The 12,755-nt window shown below is 19.3% G+C and overlaps 3 protein-coding genes across 3 annotated transcripts; 1 reads left to right on the forward strand and 2 right to left on the reverse strand.

The window, feature by feature from the left end:
* Positions 1-504: 504 nt before the first annotated feature.
* On the reverse strand, positions 505-3,408 carry PY17X_1334500 (erythrocyte membrane protein; the record flags this gene model as incomplete). Its single annotated transcript, XM_725383.2, has 1 exon — positions 505-3,408. One exon carries the CDS (start codon positions 3,406-3,408, stop codon positions 505-507), a length of 2,904 nt encoding a protein of 967 aa, XP_730476.2.
* Positions 3,409-10,055: 6,647 nt separating this feature from the next.
* Positions 10,056-11,085, forward strand: PY17X_1334600 (conserved Plasmodium protein, unknown function; the record flags this gene model as incomplete). Its single annotated transcript, XM_721768.2, has 6 exons — positions 10,056-10,168; positions 10,255-10,319; positions 10,467-10,526; positions 10,638-10,651; positions 10,862-10,934; positions 11,027-11,085. The coding sequence occupies 6 exons, from the start codon at positions 10,056-10,058 to the stop codon at positions 11,083-11,085; spliced, it is 384 nt and encodes a 127-aa protein (XP_726861.2).
* A 305-nt stretch (positions 11,086-11,390) lies between these two features.
* Positions 11,391-12,212, reverse strand: PY17X_1334700 (uncharacterized protein; the record flags this gene model as incomplete). Its single annotated transcript, XM_721769.2, has 1 exon — positions 11,391-12,212. The coding sequence occupies one exon, from the start codon at positions 12,210-12,212 to the stop codon at positions 11,391-11,393; it is 822 nt and encodes a 273-aa protein (XP_726862.2).
* Positions 12,213-12,755: the final 543 nt, after the last annotated feature.

Genomic DNA, 12,755 nt, shown 5'->3' on the forward strand with positions numbered 1-12,755 from the left:
ATATAAAAATTTTATAATTAAAAAAATTAATAATAGCACATACAAACATATAAAAAAATTTTGATTTTACCAATTTGGTTTTTTTTTTTTTTTTTTTTAAAACTTAATCAGGCATTAAAATGTGTTTATCATAACATATGTAATACAAATTAAGAGTCATTTTTATGTCTGATTTGAAACTAGGTTTAATTTTTTTTTTTTTTTTTTTGCAAATATCATTTTCTTTAATAAATATAACCCTTAAAAGAAAACCGTGTAATATATATTTATACATTAAGGCAAATAGCTTGACAAAAAATAAAAGTCTAGGTATATTTGTGTGTGTGTTTTTTTTTTTTAATAAATATATAAACAAAAATGATACGTAACATTACTTTTAAATATTGCCTTTATTATTTGAGCTCTCCTTAGTTGCGGTTTGACTCATCTTTTTGCGTTTGAATTTGTTCATCACCACTACATCACCACTACATGAGCATGCTTAAATTTTCGTACCCGTTTGTGTCAATATTGTGGAGATATGTTATTTATTCCATGTGGTACGGATGATATTAAATTGTTTCTATTTTCTTTTTTATTAGCTTTATTATTAAAATGACTATTTAACACCTTTGGAATAAAATTTGTATTTTGCTTAATTATATGTTGCATTCCATTATTATTATTATTATTATTATTATTACTACTATTTATATTATCATGATTATTAATAGTTGGTTGAATTTGTTGGTAATGTAAATATTTTGGCATTGCAATATTTGGATAATTATTATTATTATGAAATGCATTATTATTATTATTATTATTGTTGGGGTCAGTTATTATTCCTACTTTATTCCCACTACTATTACTGATATCTCCTATTGATTCAACATCACCCTTATCAGTTGCGCTGATTACATTGTTATTACTACTTTTGTTATGACCACCACTATTATTATTATTGCTATTATTATTGTTAGTATTGTGTGGGTCCCAATTCATATAATTATAATTTGTGTTATTATCATTAAGATACTGAGATAAATTGTTGTGCTTATAATATACACAATAGTGATTTTTTTGATTTTTTATATGAGGAGAACAATTACATGAAATCGAATTCATATCATATCTTGAAATTTTTTCATTATCATTAATATTATTACCATTATTATTATCATCTATTGTGTCAATAATTTGTTCAGTTGGTCGAGTTGCAATGTTTAATATAGGCCTACTAAATGGAGAATCTTTAGATATTTTTTTACTTTTATTTAATTCAATTTGATTTTTAATATTATGATTTGTATGATCTGATGATAAATTAAGATCACATATGTCACGAGAATTATTATTTATAATATTATTATGAGTATGTCTTATTTGATTTAACCATCCAGAATTTTCATGTATAATATAATTTATGTCGTTGAAATTAGCATTTATATTATTCTCCAAATTATTTCCTTCTTTTACATCATTATTCATTCTATGCATCATTTCAATTATATGTGGTGATATATTATTATTATTTCCATTTCCTGATTCTCCTCTATATATATCATAATTATAATCATAAAAATTATGAACATTATTAGAATTGTTAAGGTTGTTAGTATCATATATATCTCCTCCATTATTATTAGATAAATAAATATGTGTATTTTGAGAAGATGCACTATTTAATGAATTTACTGTATTGTTATTATTACTACTACTATTATTATTATTATCATTATTTCCTCCTCGTTTTCTATGATTATTATGAACACCGTTTATTGGGTCGACACCATGTAATGCACCAGCACCGTTATTATTAATTACAGAAATATTATTATTATTATTATCATTTATAGTATTACTTCCATTACTATTAATATTATTATTAGAGTTACCATTATTATTATTATGAAAAAAATGATCATCCATATTTGGTATATTCATATTTATATTATTATAATTTTTCCTAAATAATGTACTCATTAATCTTTCTATATCTTTATTTTGTATCCCTAAATTTTCTTCTAAATTTAATATATCATTAATATTACCATTATTTATGTTTCTATCAAAAAAATTTAAATCGGTTCCTAATCCGATACCATTTGAGCCCATTATTGGATGAGAAGAAGATGATGGTCCACCACCATTTTGTAAAATGTTGGAATGGAAAATTAATTCGTTTAAATAATTTATATTATTATGATCATTATTGGATGTATGATTATTGTTAGGATTATTTGGCATATGCATATTATTATTATTATTATAAATTGAATTAGGATTATTATTATTATTATGACTATTATGCAAATAAACCCCATTATGATCTCGCATAACTTTAGATAAATTATTTATATGGTTCATATTATTATTATTATTATTTAGCGAATGATGACGAGGGGTATTATTATATATGTTTAAATTATTTCTATCATTATGAATTGTATTAGCAATATTATAATTTCTATTTGAGCTTTGCATATAAAATGCTGGGTTTATTGCCATCATATGCATATTATTATTTAAAGCAATTAAATTATTTGAATGATCTAAATTTTGAGATATATTATGCATTATATTATCTTCATTATTTATTTGTTTCATTTTATTTTTTCCTCCTTTAATTTTTGTTGATTTTTTTCTTCCATGATTATCTAATGATTTCATAAATTCTACAGCTGCTAATCTAGCATGATCTTTGTTCATATTAAAATGCTTAGGATGAAATGTTCGACTTCTTCGTGATGACCCATCATAAAAAAAAGCTAGCCATGCACACATTCGTTTATTCCAACTAACACCAGGATATCCAGATGATGATGTCGACACTTTTTCTTCTTTTTTTACTATTTTATTTGATGATGTTGCACCTTTGGGTCTTCCGACTTTTTTTTTTATTGATAAAACTTGTGGTGCCGGTGTTACTACTTCTTTTTGTTTAGCCATTATTTCGATATTTTCGTTATTCTCATAATTTTCAACATTTTCGCTATTCTCATAATTTTCAACATTTTCAACATTTTCAACATTTTCAACATTTTCAACATTTTCAACATTTTTCACATTTTCAACATTTTCAACATTTTTCACATTTTCAACATTTTCAAAAGCATTGTTAGGAACGCTGCTCACAGAATCATGGGTCACATCACAATTTGTAGAAGGAACAGTATTCATTATATCATTGGAAATATTATAATTTATTTGATTTTTAGAACATTTACTCATATCATTAATCATGTCAATATTTATATCATTAATATTTGAAGCAACGTTTGATGCGATGCTTAATTCAATATTATGACTGTTAATAAATTCGGTATTTATCGCATTATTCTTAATATTATTACTAAAACTTATACTATTTGATTCATTAATCAACTTATTACTACTATTATATAATGTACTTATATTTTCGTCCATTGGTTTTTTTTTTTTTTTTTTTTTTTTTTTTTTTATTTTCTTCTTAGTTCGGCTATTTTGTAATAAATATACATTACATAAATTTTTATTATTATTTTATGTTTAGGGGCATTAGAAGAGCATGCAATAATAAGCATATGATATGTATGCATGTGATAAGCATATAATATGTATGCATGTGATAAGCATATGATATGTATGCATGTGATAAGCATATAACATGAAACTATTACTATGTCACAATTCGAAATAAAAAAAAGCAATTAACATATTCCTTTTTTATATGATATAAGGAAAAAAAAAAAAACAAATAATATATAAACAAATAGTTGCATATCAACAATATGTCTAAACACATTATTCTATATAATACACACTAATATATATTATAAACCTTCTTATCGGTATATATATATATATATATGACTATATGTGTATTTAAAAAAAAATATATATATATAAAATAAAGCAAAAGGTTATATATATAATACTAACTAATATGAATAATATTCTTAATAAAAAAAAAAAAAAAAAAAAATACATAAATTAATTGCATATGTATTTACAATTTAAGTATTTATATGAACAAATATTCAAAAACACCTATTCGTATTATTTATAATTTTCTTATACAAAAGTGTATATATGAAAAATTAAGCGTATTTATTATATATAAATGTGCATATAATATTAAAAAAAAAATAATAATAATAATAATAGTAATCATACAAAATAAAGAATAAGGAAAATTATAACAAATAATGTATTTATGAACAATGTTCCAACTTAATTATATATGCATAAAATTTATTTCATAAAGGAGAGTGTAAAAAAAATAAAAAATAGTAAAAAAGTAAATAATATATTCTATGAAAATATAAATGTGTAAATAGGTGTAAAATTTAATAGTTTTATAAAATTTAACAAATAGTTATATCCAATAAGATAAAATTACAAATATGTATATATAAGATATATTGCATAAATATATATACAGGAAATATATTTTTTTTAACGCCTGATTAATAATACTAAAGACTCATAAAAAAAAAAAAATACATATTATAGAATATAATACATATGCATTAATAAAATTCAAAATTTTCATATATAATATAATGATCATATAAAATATGGGTAAAATCAAATTAAAAAGTTAGAATTATTTTTCCATATAATAAATAAACTTTATTTCTTTTATATATATTATTATGCATAACAAATAGCGCAAACATTTAAATAATATTTATATAATATGTATAAATATGTATAAATAAAATATCAATACATACATATTCTTATATACAAAGAATATATTTTTGTGTTTATATTAAGACCAAAACAGAATAAAACAACACTTTGACATTTTTTTTTTTTTTAAAGGTTGAAAAGAAGATATTTTTAAAAAATATTGTCTAAATATCGAAAAAAAATAAAATAAAAAATAGATGTATATTACAAACATATATGCATTTATATGTGCACAAAAAGCATAAAACATAATGTGCTACGAAATTTATAAATAATCAAATATATATATATATAATATTATATGAACAAAGGAGGGAATTATAATTCCTTGTAAAACAATAGATACATACATATATATATATATTGTTTACGTGTTTAGCTCCTTTCCCCCCCCCTTTTTTATTTTTTAATAAAATAGTAACATCACAATTAAATATATAACTAAAAAATTAATACGCCATGATGTATTTTATTAACAATTTCTTTTTTTATTTATAATACATAAAAATACAATTTAAAAAATAGTAAAGTTAAAATACATCAAAAAATATATATAAATTAATATAATAAAAATAATTAATACATATTAAAGATTATTAAAAAAAAAAAAAAAAAAAAAGTTACACTATTGAAGGAGTTTATATAATAGATACATATGTACACACAAAAATATATTAACAGATTTATTATTAACCTAAGAATTATTTGTAGTATTCTTTATTTCTCTGTATTTAAAACATCGAAAATGTTAAATATAATCATAACATTTATTAATACATATAAGTTTCCAAAAGTGTGCATATCAGTTTTTTAAATTATTTAATATGTATAGATCTTATTAAAAAAAAAAAAATACTAAATTAGTGTGCATATAAAAAAAAAAAAAAAAAAAAAAACATAATACTATGAATATTTAATTGTGTATAAAAAGTAGTTTGAAATAATTCCATATGCATATACTGTATTATGTGTATACAAATATGTAATATCGCATAGATATTTTATAATCTAACATTTATACAATTCAATATTAATATATACCATTATTACATAGATATGTTAGATATATACATATGCAACTTGTACACATGCATATGCCTTTAAATCAACAAAAAAAAATATACATAGATGTATATAACTATAATCTATAGGTATTTATACAACTATGTATAATGCATATAAAAAAAATATAATATATGCATATTATACATATTATATATATAATATAGTATATATATATATTACATACATGCAGTCATATATATAATATATATTATACAGTATATATATATATGTAGTAATATATATATTATATACATGTAATATTATTACATAAATGCATGATATAACTATAACTATGCATTTATATAATAATAATAATATCGTGTTTTTAGCATAAAAACGTTACATAAAAACACGTTGTTCTTATAAATTAATTAATCATGCAATGAAAAAAAATAAAGAGCATGTAAATAATTATAATTTATTAAATATATATATTTTTTTTTAATTATATATATTATAAATGCATTTATTAAATTTATTAGAGCATTATTGCATCTATATATTACTTTTCTCCATAATAAATATTTAAGTTTAAAATTATTTATAAAAATGTAGATATAATATTTTATATATATTTTTTTATATATTTTTTTATATATTTTTATATATATTTATATATATATTTTTATATATATTTTTATATATATTTTTATATATATATTTTTATATATAACATTTCTTGGGCGCAATTATATAATCATTTATGCCTATTTTTAATATATATATATATATATATATATAAATATTATGTATATATATATAATATGGTATAAGCATGAATAATTGCTTTATATATTTGTCGCTTTTTTAGGGTTTTGTAGAAACTTCATATAATTTTTTTTTATAATTCTTAGGTGCATGCATATGGTTTTCTTTTTTTTCGTGCATGCAAGGCCTTACATATAAAAATATAAATTGCCTTAATATAAATAATACTACTCAGGTTTTCATATAATATAATATTATAAATAAAAACGTATATATATTATAAAAAAATATATAATATATTATGGAAAAAAATAAAAAACATGTATTTTTATAAATATATGTTAGAAGTATTATACAAAAAAAAAGAAAATAATATTTTTATGAGCTTATATACATATGTATAAATGTTTCTTATAAATACGAAACTTTGCTTATTTAACACATAAAATAAATCTTATACACATATAATATATATATATGCCAGGTAAATTAAATATGTTGATGTTTAGATTCATAGCTTAACAGTTTTATATATCAAATATATTTTTTTAAACATACACAAGTTTGTTAATCTTTAAATTTAGCGTTTAAAATTATAGACAAACATATAAGTGACAATTAAAAAATATCATAATAAAATTTGTAGTCTATATTATATTAACAGTTCATATAAAATTGTGTAAAGTCATATTAAAATATGTATGGTCATAAATAATATTATTTTATGCATATTTATTACTATCAAATTTGAAAAAAACTTATTATAGCAAATAATACATAAGATATAAATTATATACTTATACAAATTATATATTTATAATGACAAAAATTAACCGTAGTTTTACATTAAAGGCACATATATATACTATATATGTGTATGTATATATATATGTATATGTATTATATGAATAACGAGTTATATTGCTTATATAATTATAATATATGATAAAATAAAACAATCAAATTATATACTTGTTTGTTGATATAATGTTGCTATTTATTTTACACCTTCAATAAAAATGTGCATAATTATAATATGTATATAAAACAAAATATTGCTTGTATAAGAACAGCAATATTAATATTTTTGACACATGAAATATAGGTATATATACATATATATTTAGTTTATAACTTTGTATGAATTTGTAAAATAAATATGATCTTTATTTCATTAAAAATGCTATTATTAATATACTTATGCATTCTATAAATACAAAATATGTAATATAATTTATATGATATTTTTTTTTGAGAAATAAATATGTATGTAATTGCCTAAGTGTTATATTTTACAATACATATATATATTGCGTGTACATAATAAAAGGAACATATATAAAATATTTATATAATTAAAATAGTTGTATATACGCTATGATTTTATAAGTATTTTTCACATATATGTTGTAAATAAAAGCCATGAAATTTACAATAAATATAATTTATTTTTACATACATATATTCAAATTATGTTAATGTCAAAGATATATAATTAAATATTTTTGTAAATATCTGTAACATTTATTTGGGGGGGTATATACATATATTATTTATTAATTTCATTAATGTGGATACAAATATAGCGTAAGCTAAAAAATATAAAATATTGCACTTTAAAACGCAAATCGAAAGACAATTAAACGTGTATATATGTATGTATATATGTATGTATATATGTATGTATATATACATACATATGTGCATATATATGTGATTTTTTTTTGTTGTTACTAATGACTTGAATATATTTGTTTAAAGAGCTAATTAATAAGCTTGTATAGATATTTAAAAAAAATATATATTGTAGAATTGATATTTTACATGAAAATAAAACAAACCAATTATATTATACATATATTTTCAATGCATAATAATGTGTACTTTAAATACAGTATAATATATAGTTATGTGAATTTACACCAACACACATGTGTGTTATGAAATATATTTTAAATTAGGAGTATGGGTATACAATAAAATAATAAATACAAGGTAAAAAATTATTCTATATAAATAACAAGGGAAAATAATATTATATAAAACTAATTTTATTTTAAATTATTGAACAAAAATAATTATTCAATTTATAAAATGATTGAATTATAGAACAATAAAAAATACACTTTTTTAACTTTTTTTTTTATTTTTAATACTATAAATGATCTTTTAAAAGGTCTAATATAGATGTAATAATAAATATATATACAACTTATAGGTTTTAAATATGAGTATATAAATTTAGTTAATTTTTTTTTTTACCCTCATAAAAATAATTTTATTTTAAGTTTGTTTAAAAAACAGTATAGCCCTAATAATAAAAAATTTAAAAATTTTATGTTAAGCACCCGGTTGTGTGTACTTAGGATTGCAAATTTAGAGCAGTTACGTGTTTTATTATATATTTATTTACTATTTCATATAAATTCTTGTTTTGGGAAATCAGAATAAATTTCTAATTTTTTCTTGGGTTTTTACAATATGTTATACACAAATATTGGATGAACCATATAATTAACATAGTAATAATTTGCATTGGAAAAAAAAAAAATAAAAATGTAGAATAAAAATCTATCTATATAGTTAATATTAAATATATATTTATTTATATGTTTTTATTTTTTTAAATATAATCCAAATAAAAATTCATTTACATATTTTTAAACCTGTTAAAAAAAAATATATTTTTTTTTTTTATTTTTATCTAATATTTCAACGTAGAAAAGTTCTGTAATTTAAATTTATTTCCATATAATTGTAAAAGAGTATATTAATTATACCATAATATATACTATGTGTATATATTTTTTTTTAGTTATTTTACATTATTATAATTTTTTTTTCTTAATTTATTGAATATATTTTTACCGAAAATTTAATTTCGTTCATATATTTGGAAACTCTTATTTATTAACCATCTAAAATGAGTAGAAATCGTATATATGTACTGGCTTATTCTTATACTAATAAATCAATCAAATTATTGTGTTAAGGGTTTGAATTGAATAATATAATATGAAAACCAATTTTACCTGACTTGTTCATATATTTTGTAAAAAAAAATAAAACATAACACTGAATAAAAAATATGTGTATATAAATATTACATAAAGCTAGACATATGTTCGCTGGTATGTATATTGCTACAAATTATTTAACTTTTTATTTGTATTTTTAAACTGGAAAACTTTTAAATCATTAGCAGAGTTATCATTTAAAAAAAATGGAAAATTTACACAAAAATAGTTTCCATTTCTTCTCAATGGTATATTATGAAATTTTACTTCCCGTCTTATCCTTGTGTATGTACATAATCTTTATGCACACACTTGTATAGGAGACAGCTGAAATGTATATTCCTGCCCATGCATATATAATATAATACAATATAATATATAATATATATATAGCCATATTTATAATATATATATATATAGCCATAGCCATATTTATAATGTGCGAATTGTTGATAATGTTGCAAAATATCAACTCGTTTTATTTCGATTTTTTGTTGGTAGACTTTTTATTTTATGATTGGCATTGTACTAATTATACTAGCTTAACATTTTTGTAACACAAAAAATAAATATTTAAATTATTAATTAATATTAAATACACACATAATGAAAATAATTATAATATTTTGTTTTATCCTTATTATTTTTAAACATGTTATAATTTCAAAAGGCTTAAATGATATTCCTTTAATAAATTATGAAATGGTGCCTTCACAAAGGTTGTAAATATATAATACTTTTTTATTTATATTGCAAAATAAAAGACAATATTATACATGAGTAATAAATTTTTATAATTTACCAGATGGAAAGTCGCATCAACTGAATTAGCAAAATTAAAAGAAAAATTAAAGCTTTTTATAACATCAGGTTTAATATTAATATATATTTATAAATAAAAAAGTCTATATTTTTTTAATTTTTTGGCAAAACTAAATACACTATTTTCGATCATTATTTCTATACATATATAAAAAACATTATCACATATTATTGCACTATTTTTTTAATTTTAAGAAATTCAGAAAGAGGAATCTAATTTGATTCGAAAGTATTACAGGGAATTCTTGCTTCCTGGTAAAGTCATTGAATTTTTTTTTTCAACTTTTTATAAAATGTATAGTGTGAAAATAATATACATATATATGTTTTTTTTTTTTTTTTTTTTTTTTTTTTTTTTTTTAATAGATGACGATAATATGGTAAAGCTAAAAAAATAGACAAATAAATGTTATGCATACGTTTTTATACTTGTTCAAAAATTATGAATTTAGTCATTTCCTTGTACAAGGGAATGTTAGCCAACGAACAAAATGTATGCATAAATCATGCATAAATATATGGATACATACATGCATAGATGCATACATACATACATGATATGTATCTATTATCTATTATCTACGAATTAGAACAATTTCGAATCGGAATTAGTTTCCACAAAAAAGGGGGATATAAGCGATTTGTTAGAAGATGGTGAAATTGGTAACTATATGTGTGCTTATAAATATTTTATTATCTCTAAAAAAATAAAAGTAAAACATATTTAATACCCTTTTTATCTTTATATATTGAAGAAACAAAAATTCAGGAAAAAGTATCTTTTGATACAAATGGCCCTATATTATTAACATAAATTTTATAAAAAAACAAAATTAAAGAGATGTAAAATAATTGCAATTTATAATTTTTTATTTACACATAGGTTTGCTAATTATGTTTTTTTTTTTTTTTTTTTTTTTTTTTAAAATATAGTAGTATAATTTATTGTGCTTTTTGTTTTATGAAAAATATATAATAAAACATAAATTTTATTTTATAAACTTAAAATAAAAAGTGAGTTAAAAAACGTGTATTATTACATATAATGGAAAAATAGTAAATATTATAAAAATTATATTATTCTATAAATTTGGTAAAAAAAAAATAGACACTATCCATTTAACAGCCATATTTTTCTAATTTCTGTATGTCTTTTTCTAATTGATTTAATTGTTTTTCATAATTTTCTTTTTTTTTTAATTTTACAACAGAATTAACATCAACAACATGTGATATTTTCATATATTCTTTGTTAATTTCGTTAAATTTATTTTTAAGATGTATTAATAAATTTTGTTTTTTTTCTTCTAATTCTTTAGCTATTTTTTCTTCATCAATAATATCTTGTTTTTTTAAATTTTGTTTTTCTTTTAACTTTTCTTTAATTTCAATTAAATATGGACTAATTTTTCCATAGTCTTCTTTATGTAATGGGTCCTCATCTAATAGAATTTTTCCAACTTTTTTTTTTTTTTCAACTGGTTTCGAATTTATAATTTCTACAGCATTATCATATATATAATCTACATCGGCAGTTATATTCATTAATGGTATATCATTTATATCTGGTATTTTATCTTTATATTTTTTTTTTTTTATCTTAACAGTTAATAATGATGGATTTGTTTTTTTTATTTCACTAAGTGAAGCTACAAATGTATTTTTTTCTCCTTTTTTTAATATTTTTTTTTCATAATTATTTTGTAAATCTTTTACTTTTTTTTGTTTTTCAACTTTTTTTATTAATTCTCCTGATACATTTGCAATACTATATCTTTTCCCTCTTAAATTAAATGTCGAATAACTTGGTAATAAATTTGGGTTATGTATTGATTTGTATAAAATATTTTTTATTTTTATTTCATCACTTTTTTTTATTATATTATAAACATTATCTTCTCCTAAATCTATGCTTTCAAACATACTCTCATAGTCTTCCATTTTTTTTCATATTTTTTATTCACACTAAAAGGCTTATTATTTTTTACTTAAAAATTGTTAAGGATATATTGTGTGTGTATTATTATAACATGCATACGTACATGTATGTATGTATGTATATATATATATATATGTTTGTTAATAAAAAAATGTCTTTATATATAAGATTGTATTTTTCCACTTTTTTTTTTACTTAGTTATAGATCGAGTATATTTTATATTGTCTTTTTTTTGTCTTTTTTTTTTTTTTTCTTTTTTTTTTTAGATGTGCCTATAATGTAAAATTGTTGATATTACAATAAGAGGGAATTTATAATATATCCAGTTCGATTTGTATAATTTATTAAAAAAAATGACATTTCATTTATTACATTTCATATTGCATTTCACATTGCATACCTTAATTTTATGAGTTTGAAATTAAGATGCACATTTTTTAGAGACTATAGTAATATTTCCCCTCGCACGATTTATAATAAAACATTTATTTCATTTTCATTTTTATTTCATTTTCATTTAAGCACTTTGATAAAAATATGGAAG

Source organism: Plasmodium yoelii, assembly GCF_900002385.2.
Source record: "Plasmodium yoelii strain 17X genome assembly, chromosome: 13".
Classification (NCBI taxonomy): Eukaryota; Apicomplexa; class Aconoidasida; order Haemosporida; family Plasmodiidae; genus Plasmodium; species Plasmodium yoelii.